At 33.1% G+C, this 20,083-nt stretch overlaps 2 protein-coding genes and 1 long non-coding RNA gene across 3 annotated transcripts; 2 read left to right on the plus strand and 1 right to left on the minus strand.

Annotated features, from left to right (window-relative positions):
• Positions 1–663: 663 nt before the first annotated feature.
• Positions 664–3,211, minus strand: LOC115998612. The gene is made up of 2 exons (XR_004093926.1): positions 2,898–3,211; positions 664–1,054 (listed from the first exon to the last, which is right to left on the minus strand). It is a non-coding gene; the product is annotated as an uncharacterized LOC115998612 (long non-coding RNA).
• A 1,928-nt stretch (positions 3,212–5,139) lies between these two features.
• LOC115999337 (fasciclin-like arabinogalactan protein 1) lies at positions 5,140–6,011 on the plus strand. Its single transcript, XM_031239192.1, has 2 exons — positions 5,140–5,153; positions 5,465–6,011. The coding sequence occupies exons 1-2, from the start codon at positions 5,140–5,142 to the stop codon at positions 6,009–6,011; spliced, it is 561 nt and encodes a 186-aa protein (XP_031095052.1).
• Positions 6,012–16,116: 10,105 nt separating this feature from the next.
• On the plus strand, positions 16,117–19,462 carry LOC115998111. The gene is made up of 6 exons (XM_031237585.1): positions 16,117–16,146; positions 17,288–17,395; positions 17,852–17,994; positions 18,631–18,804; positions 18,933–18,992; positions 19,125–19,462. Exons 2-6 carry the CDS (start codon positions 17,293–17,295, stop codon positions 19,266–19,268), a joined length of 624 nt encoding a protein of 207 aa, XP_031093445.1. The 5' UTR covers positions 16,117–16,146; positions 17,288–17,292; the 3' UTR covers positions 19,269–19,462.
• Positions 19,463–20,083: the final 621 nt, after the last annotated feature.

The raw sequence follows: 20,083 nt of genomic DNA on the forward strand, positions 1-20,083 counted from the left end.
CCTCAAAAACCTCACACTATTAAGAGCATCCACACTTGTAGATTTTATTTAGTTTTTTTTTAAGACCAAAAAACAAAGAGTATATTTTTAAGTAGTGTGGAAGGGGTTTTTTGTGATTTGTAATTCCTAAAAGGGTTGTATTTTCTGGCCCCCACTGTTGACAAAATCAAAGTAGGTGCGCATAAATATGCAGTGTTTAAATTTTTATGTTTTTCTTTTTCTGAACAATGTAGCGTTTTTTTGTTTTGTTTTGTTTTTTTTCTTTGCTTCATCTCTCCTCCTCATTCTCTTTCCTATGTGACTTCCAAAAAAAATGTGCAAATAAAAAATTAGATATTGATGCTCTTAGTGAATTATTAGCACTATTTCGTGGACCCAGATTTTGAATGCTCACATATATATACGATGCATATATTGTGATAAACACACAAATTTATAATTTGTACTAGCTATACATGTATATATATACAAGGATGCATATTCTGTAATAGACAGGCATGTATATGTACATATACATAGAATGCACATGTTGTAATAAATTATGAGTAACAATTAATAAAAAATTATGAATAAATTTGTACATATTTGATTACATCAAATATTTGAGTCATATATTACCTATTAACAAATATTCAAATTAATTTTTTAAAAGATTTTCTGTAATTTTGTATATAAAAAAATATAGTTCCATTTATAGATTTGGAAAAATATCTAAAAATGAAACACTATACATTTAAACAGGAAATAAAGAGAGAAAATATAAATGGAGATTAGCCGATAGCAAAACGGCTGATTTCAAGAACCAATTTACACATACAAGAAAATATATATATATATATATATATATATATATAGAAAGAGGGAATTTATACCCGAAGAGGGAATTTATACCCGATAAGAAGTATGAATCGATAATCCGACCAAGCGATGAGCAGAAAAGGTGACACCAAGAGTTTGAGCCGCTGGAGACCTAGAGAAGCCGAGGCTGGAAAGCTGGAGATCCCGAGGGCAGAAAGCCAGAGAAGTCGAAGAAGGCAATGGAGAGAGAGATAATCTGCAAAAGAAGTATTTTAGGGAGAAGTTGCAATATAATGAATTAGGGTTGGAGATTTGCAAACTATATATAATGGGTTTTGTCTCTAGGGTTAGATATTTGGGTTGGGCTTTCTTTTTATATTTTTTTTTTTTGTCGAATTTTGGTAATATAAACGGTAATTTATATCATGGACCGGGGTGCACAATGTATTGTGCACCCCGTACAAAAACGTCGTTTTGGTCATTTTAATTAACGGTTTGTTTTTTTGGAAATCACATTTCCCGTTTCGGTCGGTCTGTGTATTTGTGTTAATATTCTGTGTATTCTTTAAAGGCATTCTGTGTATTGTAGGCTACGATTCTATGTATTCATGTTACGGGTACTTAAACATAGGTTGTGACGTGTTTTGTGTATTCGAATGTTAAGAGGGTGATTTCTGTGTAGTTGTGTCAATATTCTGTGTATTCCATTAAGTCATTCTGTGTATTCTAGATAATGATTCTGTGTATTCATGTTAATGGAACTTAAACACATGGGTGATGTGTTTTTGTATTTGGTATTTTCATTGTCTTTGTATTCTTTGAAGGCATTCTATGTATTGTAGACTACAATTCTTTGTATTCATGTTAGGGGTACTTAAACATAGGTTGTGACGTGTTTTGTGTATTTGAATGTTAGGATGATGATTTCTGTGTAGTTGTGTTAATATTCTGTGTATTTCCTCAAGTCATTATGTGTATTCTAGACAAGGATTTTGTGTATTCCCTAAAGTCATTCGCGTCCACCGTACACTAACATTTGAAACGACATCGTTTCGGACCAGGGTCCACAGTCCACGATATAACGATTGCATATGAACAATGACTTTGATTTTGAGGGTTAAATAAATGGGCTAAATATTTTTTTTGGGCCAAATTCGTGTTATGTTATACCTCCGTCCCAAAATGGTTGTCTGGTTCGTTTAACGAGACTTGACTGAAGTAATTTTTAATCTAATTTTTCATATTATTAAGTTTAGCATTAATATATAAAATTTATATATTTAGAAACTACATTAAAAGTACTATTAAACACAAAAAAAATTAAATTTAAAAATAATAAAGAATTACTAAAGAAAATAAGCAAAGAAGGAAGAGTTGGTTTGACCAATAAATAGTAAATAGGACAGGTAAAATGGGACAGAGGGAGTATATAATAGGGAGTTGGCGTTTTGTTGAACAATGTTATTGAAGTGTAGATCCACCTGTGGGACTTAGAGATTTTGATTTTTCTATTCTTTTCTTTTTTCCCTACACTTTCATTTTCTCTTTCCTAGTCACACCTGCAAAATCTTCTCAAAAACCTCACACTATTGAGAGCATCCACACTTGTAGGTTTTATTTAGTTTTTTTTTTTTTTCAGACCAAAAAACCAAGAGTATATTTTTCACACAAATTCATAATTTGTACTATACATGTATATATATACAAGGATGCATATTCTATAATAGAGAGGCATGTATATGTATGTACATATACATAGAATGCACATGTTGTAATAAATTATGAGTAACAATTAATAAAAATTATGACTAAATTTGTACATATTTGATTACATCAAATATTTGTGTCATATATTACCCATTAACAAATATTCAAATTAATTTTTTAAAAGATTTTCTGCAATTTTGTATATAAAAAAAAATACAGTTGCATTTATAGATTTGGAAAAATATCTAAAAATGATGCACTATATATTTAAACGGGAAATAAAGAGAGAAAATATAAATGGAGATTACCTGATAGCAAAACGGTTGATTTCACGAACCAATTTACACATATAAGAAAAAATATATATATATATAGAAAAAGGGAATTTATACCTGGTAAGGAGTATGAATCGATAATCCGACCAAGCGATGAGCAAGAAAGGTGACACCAAGAGTTTGAGCCGTAGATGCCGAGGGAGGACACCCAGAGAAGCCGAGAGCGGAGAGCCGGAGATCCCGATGGCGGAAAGCCAGAGAAGTCGAGGGCGGAAAGGCAGAGAAAGAAGGCAATGGAGAGAGAGATAATCGGCAAAAGAAGTATTTTAGGGAGAAGTTGCGCTATAATGAATTAGGGTTAGGGATTTGCAAACTATATATAATGGGTTGTGTCTCTAGGGTTAGATATTTGGGTTGGGTTTTGTTTTGTTTTTTTGGTCGAATTTTAATAATATGAACGGCAATTTATATTATGGACCAGGGTGTACAATACATTGTGCACCACGTACAAAAACGACGTCATGCATTTTGGTCATTTTAATTAACGGTTTGTTTTTTTGGAACCCACGTTTCCCATTTCGGTCAGTCTGTGTATGTGTTAATATTCTGCGTATTCTTTGAAGGCATTCTGTGTATTGTAGGCTACGATTCTGTGTATTCATGTTACCGGTACTTAAACATAGGTTGTGACGTGTTTTGTGTATTCGAATGTTAGGAGTATGATTTCTGTGTAGTTGTGTCAATATTCTGTGTATTCCCTTAAGTCATTCTGTGTATTCTAGACAATGATTTTGTGTATTCATTTTAGTGGTACTTAAACACATGGGTGATGTGTTTTTGCATTTGGTGTTTTCATTGTTTGTGTATTCTTTGAAGGCATTCTGTGTATTGTAGACTACGATTCTGTGTATTCATGTTAGGGGTACTTAAACGTAGGTTGTGACGTGTTTTGTGTATTCGAATGTTAGGTGGATGATTTCTGTGTAGTTGTGTTAATATTCTGTGTATTTCCTCAAGTCATTCTGTGTATTCTAGACAAGGATTCTAGGTATTCCCTGAAGTCATTCACGTCCATTGTCCACTAACATTCGAAACGACATCGTTTCGGAACAGGGTCCACAGTGCACTGTGAACCCTGGTCCACGATATAACGATTGCATATGAACCAATAGTTATGCAGTGGACCCAGGTCCACATTGCAAGGTGGAACTAGGTCCAAAAACGACGCCGTTTTTTTTTTTTACTAAACATATTGGCCTGAAATGTGGAACACAAACTCTACATTCACATACACTATACTCTACATTCACAATTTGTAAACTTCACATTCACACATAGGATTATATGTTTAGTAACTATATTACCACTATTATGCATTCACACATTCAAAACTCTATATTCACAGGTCCTATACTCCATATTCACAACTTGAGAACTCCACATTCACACATTACAGGGCTACAAGTTGCTAGAACTTCTTAACTCTATTACAGATTCACACATGCATAACTCTACATTCACGATTTCTATACTCCATATTCACAATTTGAAACCTCCACATTCACACATTTCTGGGCAACTCTACATTCACACAATTATAAGTTTACATTCACGATTTCTATACTCTACATTCACACATTTTTGGACAACTCTATATTCAGCAATATGTTTACTAATTAAAAAAAAAGAACAAAAAAAAAAAAAAGAAGAAGACAAAACGAGGTGGACCTGGGTCCACAGCATAATTTGCCAATCATTATTGTGTGGACCATGGTCCACACAGCTGTGTGGACCATACTATTAAATAATGTACATTCAGTATAAAAATAATCTACATTCAGTATAAAAATAATGTACATTATATTCAGGGGATGTACATTATTTGTGTACTGAATGTACATTATTTTTATAGTATAAAAATAATGTACATTCAGTACAAAAATAATGTACATTTAGTACATTAAAAATGTACATTTGATTATGGTCCACATAGCCGTGTGGACAATAATTTGCCATAATACAATGACTTTGATTTTGAGGGTTAAATAAATGAGCTAAATATTTGTTTGGGCCAAATTCTGGTTATGTATATAATAGGGCTTGTTATTATGTTTAATAAATCGGATGGGGTTTAATTACATAAATTAATACTAATATGTAATTCTTCTTTTTAATTTTTTTTAATTTTATATTTATAATAATTTAAAATTTATATAATTATTCCATCTAATTTTTAAAGTTTTATATTTATAAAATTTTAAACTTTTTTAGTTTTATATTTATACTACTTTACAAACATTAACGCATGTTGGACTTTCTTCTTCTTTTTTTTTTTTTTTTTTTTTTTTTTGACGAAATCATGGTTAGTTATATGTAGATATCTCTACCGTTAGTAGTTCACATGGACTTAAAATGTTGATATATTGTGATTCCGACGAGTGTAGTAGTCCTACTACATAGTATTGTTTATCAAGTTTAATAATTTGTAATAGAGTTAATTCCAGCAATGGTGCTTTGACTATTGTGATTTTTCAAAATTGGTCATCGTCTTTTAATTTGGACAAAAAAGACACTTGACTTTTAGATTTGTTCCAACATTAGTCCTTTCGTGAACTTTCAGTTTGTTAGGGGTTAATGTAGGGGCTAAAATGGTCATTTCATTAGTTTTCGTTCTTCTTCATCAGGTTCGTGAGTACATGTGCGGCTGCGGTGTTCCTCTCTCTGCCCTGTTGCTCCTACCGTGAGGCTTACAACATTACCGCCATTCTGGCCAAGTACAAGGAGTTCTCTACCTTCAACCACTACTTATCACTCACCCACCTAGCCGCCCACATCAACAACTGCAACACAATCATTGTCTGCGCCGTCGATGATGCCGCTATGGCAGATCTGCTCGCCAAGCACCACTCAATCTACTTCCATGTGCTCTTGGACTACTATGGTGCAAATAAGCTCCACCAACTCACCAATGACACTGCAGTCACTGCCACTATGTTCCAAGCCACCGGGTTCGCTCCGGGTGCTGCCGGATTCGTCAATATTGCAGATCTAAAAGGCGGAAAGGTCAGATTCAGCCCTCACGACAATGGAGGAGGACTCCCTGCAACTTTCGTCAAGGCCGTTGAAGAGATTCCTTACAACATTTCCATCATTCATATCAATAGTGTACTGCCATCGGCGGTAGCTGAAGCGCCGGCCCTGAGCCAAGCAAGGCAAACATCACTAAGCTAATTCGTCTGCATTGCCGTTAACAAGGTACATGGAAATGAACATGAGGAATGTGGGACCTTGAAATGTTAGTTAATTAGCAGAATGGATTCATGCTATGTATCATAATCAAACCAAGAAACAACCAACCTTATACTGTTATACAAACAGATACTTGGGAATGGGGCAAAAATGTAAACAGAAAAGCAAAAAAGGCATGGTGCCAGAGCAAGTTGGTTCAGACTCTAATGTGGTTCATTCATATACTGCGAGATGCATTGAGAAGTTGTTGCTGGTCAAAGATGATGGTGCCATAGCAAGGTATACAGCTGTAGATATTAGTCCATTTTTGTTAGTGTTGATGACCAACCTTTTTCAAGCCATGGAGAAACCAGAATCTGAGGAGAATCAGTACATAATGAAGTGCATCATGCGAGTGCTTGGAGTTTCTAAAATTTCTCGCGAGGTTGCTTTACATTGCATAACTGGTCTGGCTAATGTCCTGAACAGAGTCTGCCAAAATCCAAAAAATCCAGTTTTCAACCACTATCTCTTTGAATCAGTGGTTGTTCTTGTCAGGCGGGCTTGTGAAAAGGATCCATCTTTTGTGCCTGGTTTTGAAGGAAGCCCAGATGATATTGGAGAGAGATGTGAGTGAATTCTTCCCTTATGCATTCCAGTTACTGGCTCAGCTTGTAGAGCTGAATAGATCACCACTGCCACAACACTATATGCAGATATTTGAGATTCTTCTTTTACCTGATTCATGGAAAAAGTCTGGAAATGTTCCAGCACTTGTCCGGTTGCTCCAAGCGTTTCTTCGTAAAGCACCTCATGAGCTTAATCAACAGGGTAGGTTGTCAAATGTTCTTGGGATATTTAATACGCTGGTATCATCTCCAAACACAAATGAACATGAATTTTATGTGATTAATACAACGACCATTTTAGCCCTTACACTAACGGCTACCAAATGTTGGAATAAATCTGAAAGTCAAGTGTCTTTTTTGTCCAAATTAAAAGACGATGACCAATTTTGGAAAATCGCAATAATCGGAGGACCATTGCTGGAATTAACTCTTTGTAATATATTTGGAATATAAATATAAATATTTTGTGTATGTGCAATTTCCATAAATATGTTTATATTGCAATTACATTCGAATTATTTCAATTTCTATTTTCCAAACCTTGTATAATGGAGATTTTCCTTAAAAAAACCTTGACAAAAAGAATAGAACAAAAAGTAATGTTCAGTATATAATGGTGGTCTAACGGCTTGAAAATATGACACAAAAAGCAACTTTTTCATATTATCCATTGGTCATTACCCAATGGTTAAAATACATTTGAAATAGATTTCCTCCTAACGAATTTATTTCAAAACGCCTATAAATACCTTCATTCAATAGTGAAGAATGTGCTGGTTTATTCAAGAATAAATTACAATTGTTCAAAAGTTTTTAACTATTATTCAAGTGTCCAGTACGTGAGAGAGAAATAGAAGCTCAAACGTTTTATTCAATGTAGAGACTTTGGTTGATGAATAGTGAAGATTCAAGACAAGATCCAAGAACCAAGTTTACGTGTTGGAGTATCAACAATCCTTTGTTGAAAATCTTTATACCTCTACTCGGTAGAACTAGAAAAAGGGAGAGTAAACTCGTGTGGAGTTGAAAAATCTAGATACTCAGGCCGGTGTTCAAAACTTGAGGGATCTTTTGTATTAAAGAGATTACCGGAAACCTCCTTATTAGAGTTTAAGCAGATGAGTGGAGTATGCTGGGATTGGCCGAACCACTATAAAAATCTCTTACTAACATTCATACTTTCAAACAAACAAATTAAACTAATATTTTAAGAAAATCAAAACACACATGCTAACAATTAAAAAGGGCCGGGGTAAATTATTTCCGCTATGCATGCAAACTCTACGAAAGGTTAACTGAATCATGGTTATCGTTCGACTCAGTTGATCGAATAGTAAAATTTTCAACCCCCCCCCCTCCCCCCCTCCCCCAAGACTAGTAACCCTTCACACCGACACCAGTATATATAAATTTAAATATAAATTTTCTTCATTCCAGATTCACCACCATTATATTGTAAATTAAAGGTTGCTCGAAATTTATTGCCACCATTATAATCACTTCAAACTCATAAGTATCTCAACGAACCATTACATTTATAAAAGCAAATTACGTTTCAAAGAATTATATCAAATCAACCACATACCAAATCATTTTGTCCCTTTTTAAATGGTGCAAGTATATGTATAAATTAAATCTTGATGTTATATCCAGACCCATTGGATTTGACCTACTAAGGATATTCTAGGATGAAGTCACAAACAATTTAAGAGTACGAGTCGGATAGCTTTGTAAAACAACTAATCTAGGCAATTTGTTTGTCATAGCATATGCAAGCATCAATGAGAATTATTTATGCTTAAATATGTTTTTCCTTTTGTAATATTCATGTCGCACATGTACTGATTATTTTGATTAACGACATCTAAAGTCGGCGAGCAGATCACTGACCTTCCAGCTGCGACTCATCAAACGTGCCATATCTTGAGCTTGCAATTTTAAAAAGTTACTTTTAATGTAATCAATGCATTGAATCATAACAATATTGACACTGAAATTTTAATTTTATAATCTACATGTATATATTCTGTGATTTTTTCCATAAAATTAATTTTGATAGTCAAACTGTAAAACATATTAATTTTACCAATCACTAAGTTTCAAAATGTTTCAGATTCTCAAGTATATATAAGTAAAACTCACATCTAAAGACTAATTTTTTTGTCAATGTTTCATACATATAAAGCAAGTCTCTAACTATTGTGGAAAGTTAGTAACCTTGAGTCTAACATACAACATAAAGCATTGTGTGGCAGTGGTTAGTAACTTTGAGGTAAGACCATTGAAGCATATAAGCATGTCTCGAGTTTGTTTCTATGCTCTCAAAATTCAAATCATTATACTGGCATCAGGTAATAAACAAAAATATATCATAATGTATGAATCATATATTTAAACTGTTAATCCAAACTTCACTCCAAAGTACCAAATGAAGTGTATGGCTTTTTGAAATGATGTCCATCCAAACTGTTGAAATGCGATGTTCATAACCATTGATTGACAGACTACTCGTGCTTCATATTTCATCAAAGTATTAATTTCTTATGATATTATGATTTATAACATATAAGAATCGACAAATAAACTATAGTATGAGTCTTCCTTGCATACAACAAATATCACAAAAATTCAGTGTTCTAAAATAAGTGTATAAATGCAATATGTAGATAATTTGCATTGCATTATATAACATTAATTTAATTACTTGTTGGTTAGTTATTGCAAGATCTTGAGGTACACTTATATTTTGATATACAGTAAGTATAAATATATTAGAGAAAAATTCACCTGGGAGTAATGAGATAATCAGTTGAGTGATTGTTGGTTAACCGTAGAGCGTTGATATTCTCTGGACAAATAACTGTTGGATAAAATAGCATAAAATGACATTTTAGTAGCTATATTGTGGTACAAATATATGTGGAGTCCACATTCGATTTGAGTTGGGCCAAAGTGGATTCAGGTTCTTCATAGTTAGACGAAAAGATTGATATATTGTACGCTCAAAACGGATAATGAGTGAATGACAAATTTGTTATCAAAGTTGACCAAAATAGAGAGAAAAAGCTTTCAAGTAGCTTTTTGTCCCACATTGATTTGGGAAGTGAGTTTGCACAACTACTTATACAAGAGTCTTTCTAAGTCTTATGGAATTGTATAGCATAGAGGCTCTCTCTCTCTCGCGGACTCGTGTGTGTCGACACTAGCAGGCACGAAGTTTTAGATTTGTATTATCATATTTTATAATATTACGCAAACCTTAATAGTATAAATTGAGGGTTTTGTTTTTATTAATAGTATAGATTGCATTATTGCAAGAAAATATATGTACTGTATTGTTATGATTAGTAATTTTAACCTAGAATTGTATTACGAATAGGAACGTTGGGAAGAATATATTTTATTAGGAATTTTATTATCATATTTTACAATATTACGCAAACCTAAATAGTATAGGAGTGTTTTGGGCGGGAAGTTAAAATTGAGGATTTTGTTTTTATTAATAGTATATATTGTAGTGTAAGGAAATATATGTAATGTATTATTACGATTAGTAATTTTAATCTAGAATTGTATTACGAATAGGAACGTAATGAATAATATATTTTATTAAGATTTGTATTATCATATTTTACAATATTACGCAAACTTTAATAGTATAGGAGTGTTTTGGACGGGAAGTTAAAATTGGGGGTTTGTTTTTATTAATAGTATAGATTTAAAGTTTTTAATAATTACATTACTTTTTGTCATATATATACTCTGTATTTAGGTTGCCCCATTTTGAAATTTTGTAATGAACTTTCGTCAAATAATTACTCTTGTAACGTTTCTTCTTTATTCCTTTCGTTTCTCATTAATGGCGCGTTTGATTTGCGAAATAGACCTGAAATGGAATAACATAGGTCTATTCCTTTGTTTGATAAAAACTTTTATTCACATGAACATTGTTCTTGGGAATGACTTATTCCCCTTACAAGGAGAATAGAGATTCCTAGCCCCCTAAGTATTACGCTATTTCGAATTTTACTCCATGGCGTTTTGAGAAAATCTTCATTTCCCCACAACGCCCCTATAATATTTAAAAGGGGGATAAGGGCCAAATAGACCTTGAACTATTGATGAAAATGCAATTAGCCCCCTCAACTACAAAAAGTTTCAATTAGGTACTTAAACTTTAAAAAAGAATTCAATTAAACCCTTTTAATTTACAGGTTACTATCAGGTAATAAGTTAAAATTAGCTGACTGGGCATCCATATAATCCCCTAAATGGTGATGTGTAATATATTTAAATAGTTAAATAATTTTAAAAAAAAATATTGGCTGCCCTGGCAGCTTGATAGCCAACCAAGCTGCCATGGCAGCGTTGTCTTAGTTTCTTCCAATTTGAAAGAAACACTTCATCGTCTTCTTCCGAACTGGAAGAAGACGTTTGAGCTGCCATGGAAGTCATTAATGGCTGCCATGGCAGCGTTGTCTTCTTCCAATTTGGAAGAAGATGCTTCGTATTCTTCCAAATTGGTGTAAGTAATAGTTATGTCAGAACATGTCAAAGAAGATGAAAGAGAATTTTTCAAAGCCGTGATTTTGTGGATCTGAATGCCATGTGTGTAAACATCAGTTTGTTGATAGAGGTACTATTATGAAACTGCTTATTGTTATTTTTTCTTGAAGTTTATGCTCTGAGCAATTGTAGATATCTAATGGAGTGATAAACTGAATGATGATGAGCTTTCTTTTTTGGTCTATGCAAACATAAGGCTAATAATTTGTTGAAATTATTGCTTCTTTGTTTGTGTTTTTTTTTTTAGTGAAAAAAGAAATCTAAAAAGAGTTTTAATTTGGTAGATACTCTTTACATACTTTCTATAATGTCGGTATTGATAGTAGATAGAGCCATAGAGGTAGCGGTAATTATAATTTATTGTCTAATATTATGAAATTTTTGTATACCTTTCAATTATTCCTTAGTTTTAAGGAAATGAAAGGCCAACATTAAATATAGTCTTGGAGGATTGCATTATGCTGTGCTTTTTTATTGTTTAGTGTTGAAGTTTTGATTTGAGAATCCACAAGCATTTCTCTGCCTTTAGCAGTTTGAATCAGATTTCTGATGCTATTGATTTGTTATATCTGATACAATTATAGGTTTATAGTTCTGCTTGGAAATATGACTCAATATTTACATTTGTATTCTCTGCTTTTACCTTAGTCCTTATTCACTACATGATAAGATTTTAATTTGGGTTTGTTTATTTGTATGGTCTAGCAATGGAATCATCCAACAAGGCACTAAGGGCTTTGCCTGAAACCTCCTTGGCTCCTGTTGGTCCTCCTGCTACCAAGGTATAACAAGAAGTGTCTGTCGTTAGCCTATCCATCTCGATTTTAATGGATTTGGGGCATTTGAGTCTACTGGAGATGATAATGGCTTTGGGGTATTTGGGTATTGGAGGATAATTTAAATTCAATTTATAACCAGTAGTTGTAAGTATCCACTGTGCTTTTTTAGGGTTTTAGCTAGGTTAAAATTTGTTACTCTGTTGACACACAAGCATCACTGATTTTTCCTCTACCAGATGCTATATGCTTTGAAATATATGCACACGGGTAATAGTCCAGTGCATAATTTATATGTTAATATGATGGTTGGACACAATAATGTGGATCTTTGCTCACTGATTCTGACCTACAATTATTTCACTTCAGCCAATGTTTATCATAGAGATCTTAAACCAAAAAATATAATGGTAAATGCAAACTGCAAACTAAAAATACACGATTTTGGACTAGCAAGGGTTGCATTCAGTAACATAACTACAACCGTATTTTGGGCGGTATGCCGCTTTCTTTGTTCAATTGCGGATGAAGACACACTTCGGCGATTGTTCAATTGGGATGGGGAATATCGATTAGGGTTATTTGGTTAAATATATATATATATATAGTGTGGGGGTTATATTATAAATATGAAAGATATTAGTTATAAAATAAAATATATAATAAATATAAATTATATATATAAACAGACCAAGTCTGCGGGCTCGTAGGCCAGGCCTTAAGTAGGCCAGGCCGTAGGCCCCTAAGTAGGGGCCTGGCCTATTCCCACCCCTAAGTACATGATTAAATTGACCAAAATTGATGTACAGGGATTAAATTGTCCAAAATTAATATACTGGGATTAAATTGAACAAAACACTACAGTACATGGACTGACATGTACTTTGACCAGAAAAATCCTTCAGAGTACTTTCTCCTTCCTTACTCCGTGCTTATGAGTTTTTTTTTTCCTTTAATATTCACTGTTTGGATTATTATTCACGTGCTATTGGTTGAATAATTAGGCAGTGAATTATTCAAAAAGCAGGAGAAATATTTCAAGAAAATCACTTGTGTTCTTCTTTGTTTTAGTTTGCCGGATCTACTTGTTGAGACTTGAGTGCTCAATAAAAATTAGATCAAAATATATTTTACGCTTCTATCACGGTATCACTTTTTTTTTTTTTGAGTTACTGACTCAGGTTACAATGTAGTATATGTTCGTAGCTACTTTCTCAATCTAGTGAAGCACAAAGAGTCAACAGTTGTCTCTACTGAGGCTCGATCCCACCCCCATCATCCATGTGGAGTGTTTTTCAGAACACCGAGTGCCACTAGACCACAAAGTCTTTGGCTCGTATCACCTTTAAAATGTATTTTGTCTAGGTATGCAAGTTTTTAAAAAAGACACACACAGATATGTAGGTTATTATTTTTTTTAATGTATAAGGGACATAATTAATATACATAAGACACATAATTTCAAACTATAATGTACACAAACTCTCAATATAAGATATATAAGCATATCATGTATTATTTCTCTACTATCAATATGTATTAGGTACAAAAAGTTTACCCTGAATATACAAAATTTATACAAAGAAGACACATAATTTTACAATACAATGTACATAAATTCTTAATACCTATATTTATTATGTACAGAAAGTTTACACTTAAAATATAGAATTCATATAAAAAGGCACATAATTTCATAATACAATGCTATAAATTATATAAATAAGACACATGTTTTTAACACATGATGCACATAATTTAATAACAATATGTATCATTAAGAAAGTGACAGGTCCAGTAAATGCTCCATCTTATTTCCTCTACTGTGTTTCTGCAATGTCAATGAGGCATTCAATGATGTAACCACACCAATTTAAATCCTTGATTTTATCAACATTGATTAGTGAAGGGAGGATCTTGTAGTTACAAAAATTGTTTTGGTATCCCTTTATCAGCGTGGAAATAGTGAATATGAAAAAAATCCCTTTTGAACATTTCACCACGATCTCTCATTTCTACAATCTTGTTGAGCACTTCAATTGTTATTGGCGCTCCTTTATCTAGCTCCCCAATGCTCTCTCCACGTATCAACCAACTCATTGATTCTCAAAATATATACATTAGATCAATTTAATAATGTTTTTTCTTCTTCATCATCATCATCTTAGTGTGCCATTCTTGACTTTGGAGAAAAGTTATGAAAAACGTTTCGTATCTCATGCCTCCTTACATTTTTTTTTTTTTTTTGATTAAGTCCTTTTCTTTCTCTCTTAAAGAATACCCATCATATATATATATATATATATATATATTGCATATAATTAATCACAACCATTAAATTATTTAAATCAAAGGATCAGATAAGTCTACAGGATCCTCACCTAACTATAGGTCCTCATTTGATCCTTAATCTATATATATATATATATATATATATATATATATATATATATGGTCATAATCAGGTGTGGCCGCCCCTTAACGTGCTGTCAGTGCGGCCGCACCACAATGTATATAAATATACACCACTCAATGTTAAAAAATACGTCACACAAATATGCATCATTCGGTATGCATCACCAAAAAATACACCACCAGGTATGCAAATATACACCATACAGTGTTAACAAATACACCATTAGGGGCAGGGGAGTTATGGTGCATTATTTTGGGTGTGTGGTGTGTTTTTGTGTATTTTCATTGTGGTGCGTTTTCTAACATTGAGTGATGCATTTTCTAACATTGAGTGGTGCGAACCGCACCAATTGCACGAGAAGGCGTGACTATATATATATAGGGTAGAGTTCAGGTGTGGCCTGGTCATTAGGTGTGGTCGTGTGGCCTATTTTCAGCCATTAGATCATATCAACTCATCAAATCAACGCGCAATATATATATGTTACAGAACACACCATTCTACGTACTAAAACGCACCAGAGGACCGATAAAACACACCATTTCACACAATATACCAAATGCGTCTATTCACTTAAAATTCATCAATATACTTAATAAAATACATTATTCTACGTATTAAAATGTACCACACTGTGCCTCATGTCAGATTATAAACATACACTATTTACACATATTAATTTACATATATTAGAAAACATGTGCTAAAATATGCACCATTATACGTATTAAAATGCACCACACTTATTAGAAACACATGTGTTAAAATACACACCATTCAATGTATTAAAATGCACAAGACGACGTATTAAAACACACCATTCCACAACACAATTACACATCATTCTACGTATGAAAATGCACCAACGGATATATTAAAACACACCATTCCACAACACAGTTAATGCACCGACATACGTAATAAAACACACCACAACATGTATTCAAACGCACCACACTATGTACTAAAATGCACCATTCCAATTCATGTAATATAAATACTAAAATTACCATAATAACCTCACTTAAACATGCGAATTTCAGTAAGATTAATGAAATTGGACAATGCTGATTAGGCCGCATGACCGCACCGGAGCTCACCGCCGCATTTGAACCAAAATATATATATATATATAAATCTGTTTAAATGTAGCTGCGCCTTCCCGTGTTCTAATGAAAACGAGTGCCTAAGAGAGAAATAAGAATGTTTCACAGCCGTCCATGTGTCCAGATCAGCGAATCAGATGTAATTTAAAAAAAAACAATGCGGTGGCATTTTCGTAAATAACTCGAACTTTGGTGCATGTAAATGTGTTATAAATGCAAGTAGCACATTTGCAAGTAAAAAATGCAAGTAAAATCACTTACAAGTGCAAGTAATTTACTTTGTTAACATTCGTGCACCTAGGTGCAACTAATTATACCATTAGCTGCAACTAGTTATAACATTAGGTGCAATTACTATTGATGCTCAATGTACATTTTACTTGCACATGTAATACATTTTACATGCACTTGTGTACCTATTTTCACTTACAAGTGCAACTAATTTACTTTGTTAACATTCATGCACCTAAGTGCACTTAGTTATAACCTTAGGTGTAACTACATTTGGACACATGGCGCGCTGCGAAGCGTTCTAAATTCTGTCCTGTGGGGCACTTAGTTATATATATATGTGGGAATGCTACGAGGAAAGATCAGGAGAGTAAGAGAAAACAAAGAAAGAAAGATTAAGAAAAATCCGTCAGAGTATTTTCTCCTCCTTACTCCTTGCTTAGTTGCTTATGAGCTTTTTTTCCCTTTAGTATTCACTGTTTGGATTAATTATTCACGTACTGTTGGTTGAATAATTAGGCAGTGAATTATTCAAAAAGGAGGAGAAATATTTCCAGAAAACCAGTTGTGTTCTTCTTTGTTCTAATTCGCTGGGTCTAATTGTTGAGTGTTCAATAAATTAGATCAAAATTCGTTTTATCGTGAGAAACCTAGACTACAATACTCCTACCACTTTTGGAGCGTAGCAAATAATGTTTTAAAGAAAGTGTGACATTCACACGACTCGGATTTACAATCCTTATGTTATTTGTTGTTTTTGTGTCTGAATCATTCGTCAGTTTTTTCCCTACAAGCATACAATCTGTTGATACATTTATGTTAAACTTATGTGTTTATCTTCATTTATTTCAACATTTTGATTAATCATTGTATGATACTTTGTTGACAATTTAGAGTTGATTTTTTGCTTGGCTTTGTTAATTGAATTTGGTTTTTTCAATGGCTCAAATAATCGGAAGGTTTTGATACTGATTTTGAGTCAATTAATTTACAAAATATAATCTTTTCAAGTATCTTAGATTGTAAATGCTAATTTTTCAATGGTTTCACAAGATGAAGGTTCTGATCCTAATTTTGAGTAAATTAAGTATCAGAAATATAATTCAGAAAAATAATGATAAATTAAACATATTACAGACTATGACTATCAACTATCAAATATACAATAAACAGTAGAGGGTGACTGCTAAGTTCAAATCTTTCTATCTCTGCTTGTTGATAGATTTCGTTATCTTTTCTGTTACAAGAATAATAATGTCTACATTTAAAACGTTTCTGGTGTTTTAAATAGTATGACTTATCTGCCTTCAAAAAAAATTAGTATGGTTTAGCTCATCGAAACATGCTTAAGAGAATATTGAGAAAATTACATGTAAATTTGACACAGCCTCAAGAAGTGAAATATTTGGCAGAAAAGAATGCAGATTGGATATTGAAGTAGGAGAGATTGAGAGCTAGCTAATTATGGAATCTTGATTTTTGTGTTTTATCCTTAATTTGTACCCATTTGAATTGCATGGTGTTAAGTTGAAAATTAATGAATATTTGTTTTCAGGAGGCATGGATAGAAGGCTCTGCTTTGTTGTTCTGCTACTAGCAATTAGCTGCTGCTGCTGCAGTGCAAAAGATTTAGCAGCTATTCACCTTAAGACAGAATCCTTAGGTACTTATCCATTTTGGTTATTTTTCACTTCCAAATCCTGATAATAAATTCTAAGTCTGTGGAGGACTAAAATGGAATTTGTAATCTCTAACAAACATTCCCTAGATATATGCTTCCTTGGTTTCTCTGCCTTATTTGTCTAAATGGAAATCTTAAAATGAGAGAGATCCCACTAAATATTTTGGCACTGTTTGGTAAATAATCAGCCTATCAGTCAATTTTAGCCTATTAATTGTTTGGCTAATAAGCTTTTTGTAACTCCAAAATGCTAAAATTTAAAAGGCTACTTAAAGCAGTCTTTTCAATTAGCTTTTTGAGAAAAGAAATTATACCAAACAGGGCCTTTATACTTGCTTGTGCACTTTTATCTTTTCAATTCTTACTTATATCTATTTGGAATATCCAGTTTGTTGAGTCATTTCAATAAATGTACTTAGTTTTTGCTTACATCCACAGAGAAACAAGTTCAAGTCAGCGCAAATGAATATCTGTGCTTATTGTGTAAAGGGGTAGTCACCATCTTATCTGATGAGGAGACACAAAGAGAGATAATTAGCGCCATTAACGCAGTTTGCTTCAATTTTTTTCCATCCCAAGAGGTATTTAATGCTTCAGCTCCTAACTGTCCATTAAAGCTCCATCTACTTAACAATATAGCACATACTACAACAAAAGCACAGAATGTTGTGTTGATATGCTATCTGCTAGATAAGTTGTGAAAACTTAGAATGACCTATGAGTGATGGAAAATTTACAACTATTGATCTGTTACTGGCTGGCATATTGGCTCTGTTTGGTAAATAATCAGCCTATCAGCCAATTTTGGCTTATTTGACCACTATTAGTTATTTGATTTGGTTAAAAAATCAATATATGTGTTTGGTTAATAAGCTTGTTGTAACTCCAAAATGCTAAAATTCAAAAGACTACTCAAAGCAGCCTTTTCAATTAGCTTTTTGAGAAAAGAAATTATACAAAACAGCTATCCCCTAACAGCTAATTTATCAAACAACTCTCTACAATCAGCTAATGTTTTCAACAAATCATACATTCTAACCCAAACAGCCAACCCAATCAGCTAACAGCCATTTACCAAACAGGGCTAATATCTTTAAATTTGAAGCAGATCTTGAAATTACTACTGGTGTAGTATCTTTGAATTTGCAGTTATTATTTATAACTTTCCTTTTAACAATATTGAAAATTGAATTAATGTTACTCCATTCTGAAAACAGTGCAATGACGAGGTGGATCAACTTTCTAATATATTCAAAATCATCGACTCCTACACGCCTGAAAGTTTGTGCCAAGAGATTGAGCTCTGTGAAAAAGTTGTTTCCATTTCTCAATATGCATCCAATAGTAGCTGTGATTTATGTCATCGTACTGTTATGGAGGCCACAGAACAGGTATACTATCTAAGGTCATATATTTTGGTTTCATACTTAGCTTGTTAAAGAGCCTGCATGACTGTATTATTTTCTCTTACTGTAATATCATATCGAAGAAATGGAGAATTTTATATGTAATCTTTCAGGTTGAAGTGCGTCAGCTGCTCCTGAAGGCTTGTGATTCGGCTACAAATTTTTCAACAAAGGTGAGAGCTGCGCTGTAATAAAATATACTCCGATCCATACACCACATAACAAGAGCCATTTGGAATGTTAGTTGTTCATCATTTTTGGTTAGATGTGGCTTACTAATCTCACTTTCATGATAACTTTGACAGTGCAAGAAGCTGGTTTTCAAATATGCCCCTCTCATTCTGGTGAAAGCCGAGCAGTTGGCAAAAACAAATGACATCTGCTCTTTGCTGCACCTTTGCGACTCGCCAATACCTAGGATGGAGGAGTCGAGGCATTCTGCATCTTAAGGAAGAAAAGCAGTGGAAACCTTGTTCACATGTTGTAGACTGTGGTTTGCTTTCTTAATTTTAAGTGTCAAGTTGCATATTGTTGCTAATAATGAATCTGAATGTTGCATTTCTGCTTATGTAATATGTTTGCGTCAAGTTGCATATTGTTGCTAATATTGAATCTAAATGTTGTAGTATCTTCTTATGTAAAACTTCAGACCTTTTTTTTTTTATGACGAGGAAAACCCTACAACTCTTTTAGGTGTAGGTAAATCTCACTTTACAATCTTTGTTGACAAAAAATCACAAAGAAATAAACCAACCTAGATTATCTATACCTGACTCACTCAAACCAAGTAAACAAAGATTTGAACACGTGACCTTAGCTTGTTGTTACAAGTGTAGATCTCTTGCCATTTTCGCCCAAGTTGCAACATATTTTGCTTCAAGAAAATGGGGCATGCCTTCTTCTACTACAATCATATCATATCAATATATAAATAAAAAAGTAAACACTAAAGTAAAATGGAAGTGGTCCTTTTCCATGCAAGGCTTGAATTGGAGAGTCCACCCCTCGCTGAAAGAGAGAATAACCAAGAATACATTAGATATAACTATACAAGCATGTGCACATGTACCACCATAATTTACTGCAGCAATGAAAGACTTTGCAACCATATTTTCATGGGCTACTTCTATACATGCAAGTGTATTAAAATAAAATTAAACTATGCATCTTCATATTACAAAGTTTTAAGGGAAACCCCCACATTTGTGTTCCGGTTCTCTACAGTATACATCATATATTTCATTATAAAACTGTGAAGATGTTA

Source organism: Ipomoea triloba, chromosome 12, assembly GCF_003576645.1.
Source record: "Ipomoea triloba cultivar NCNSP0323 chromosome 12, ASM357664v1".
Lineage (NCBI taxonomy): Eukaryota > Viridiplantae > Streptophyta > Magnoliopsida > Solanales > Convolvulaceae > Ipomoea > Ipomoea triloba.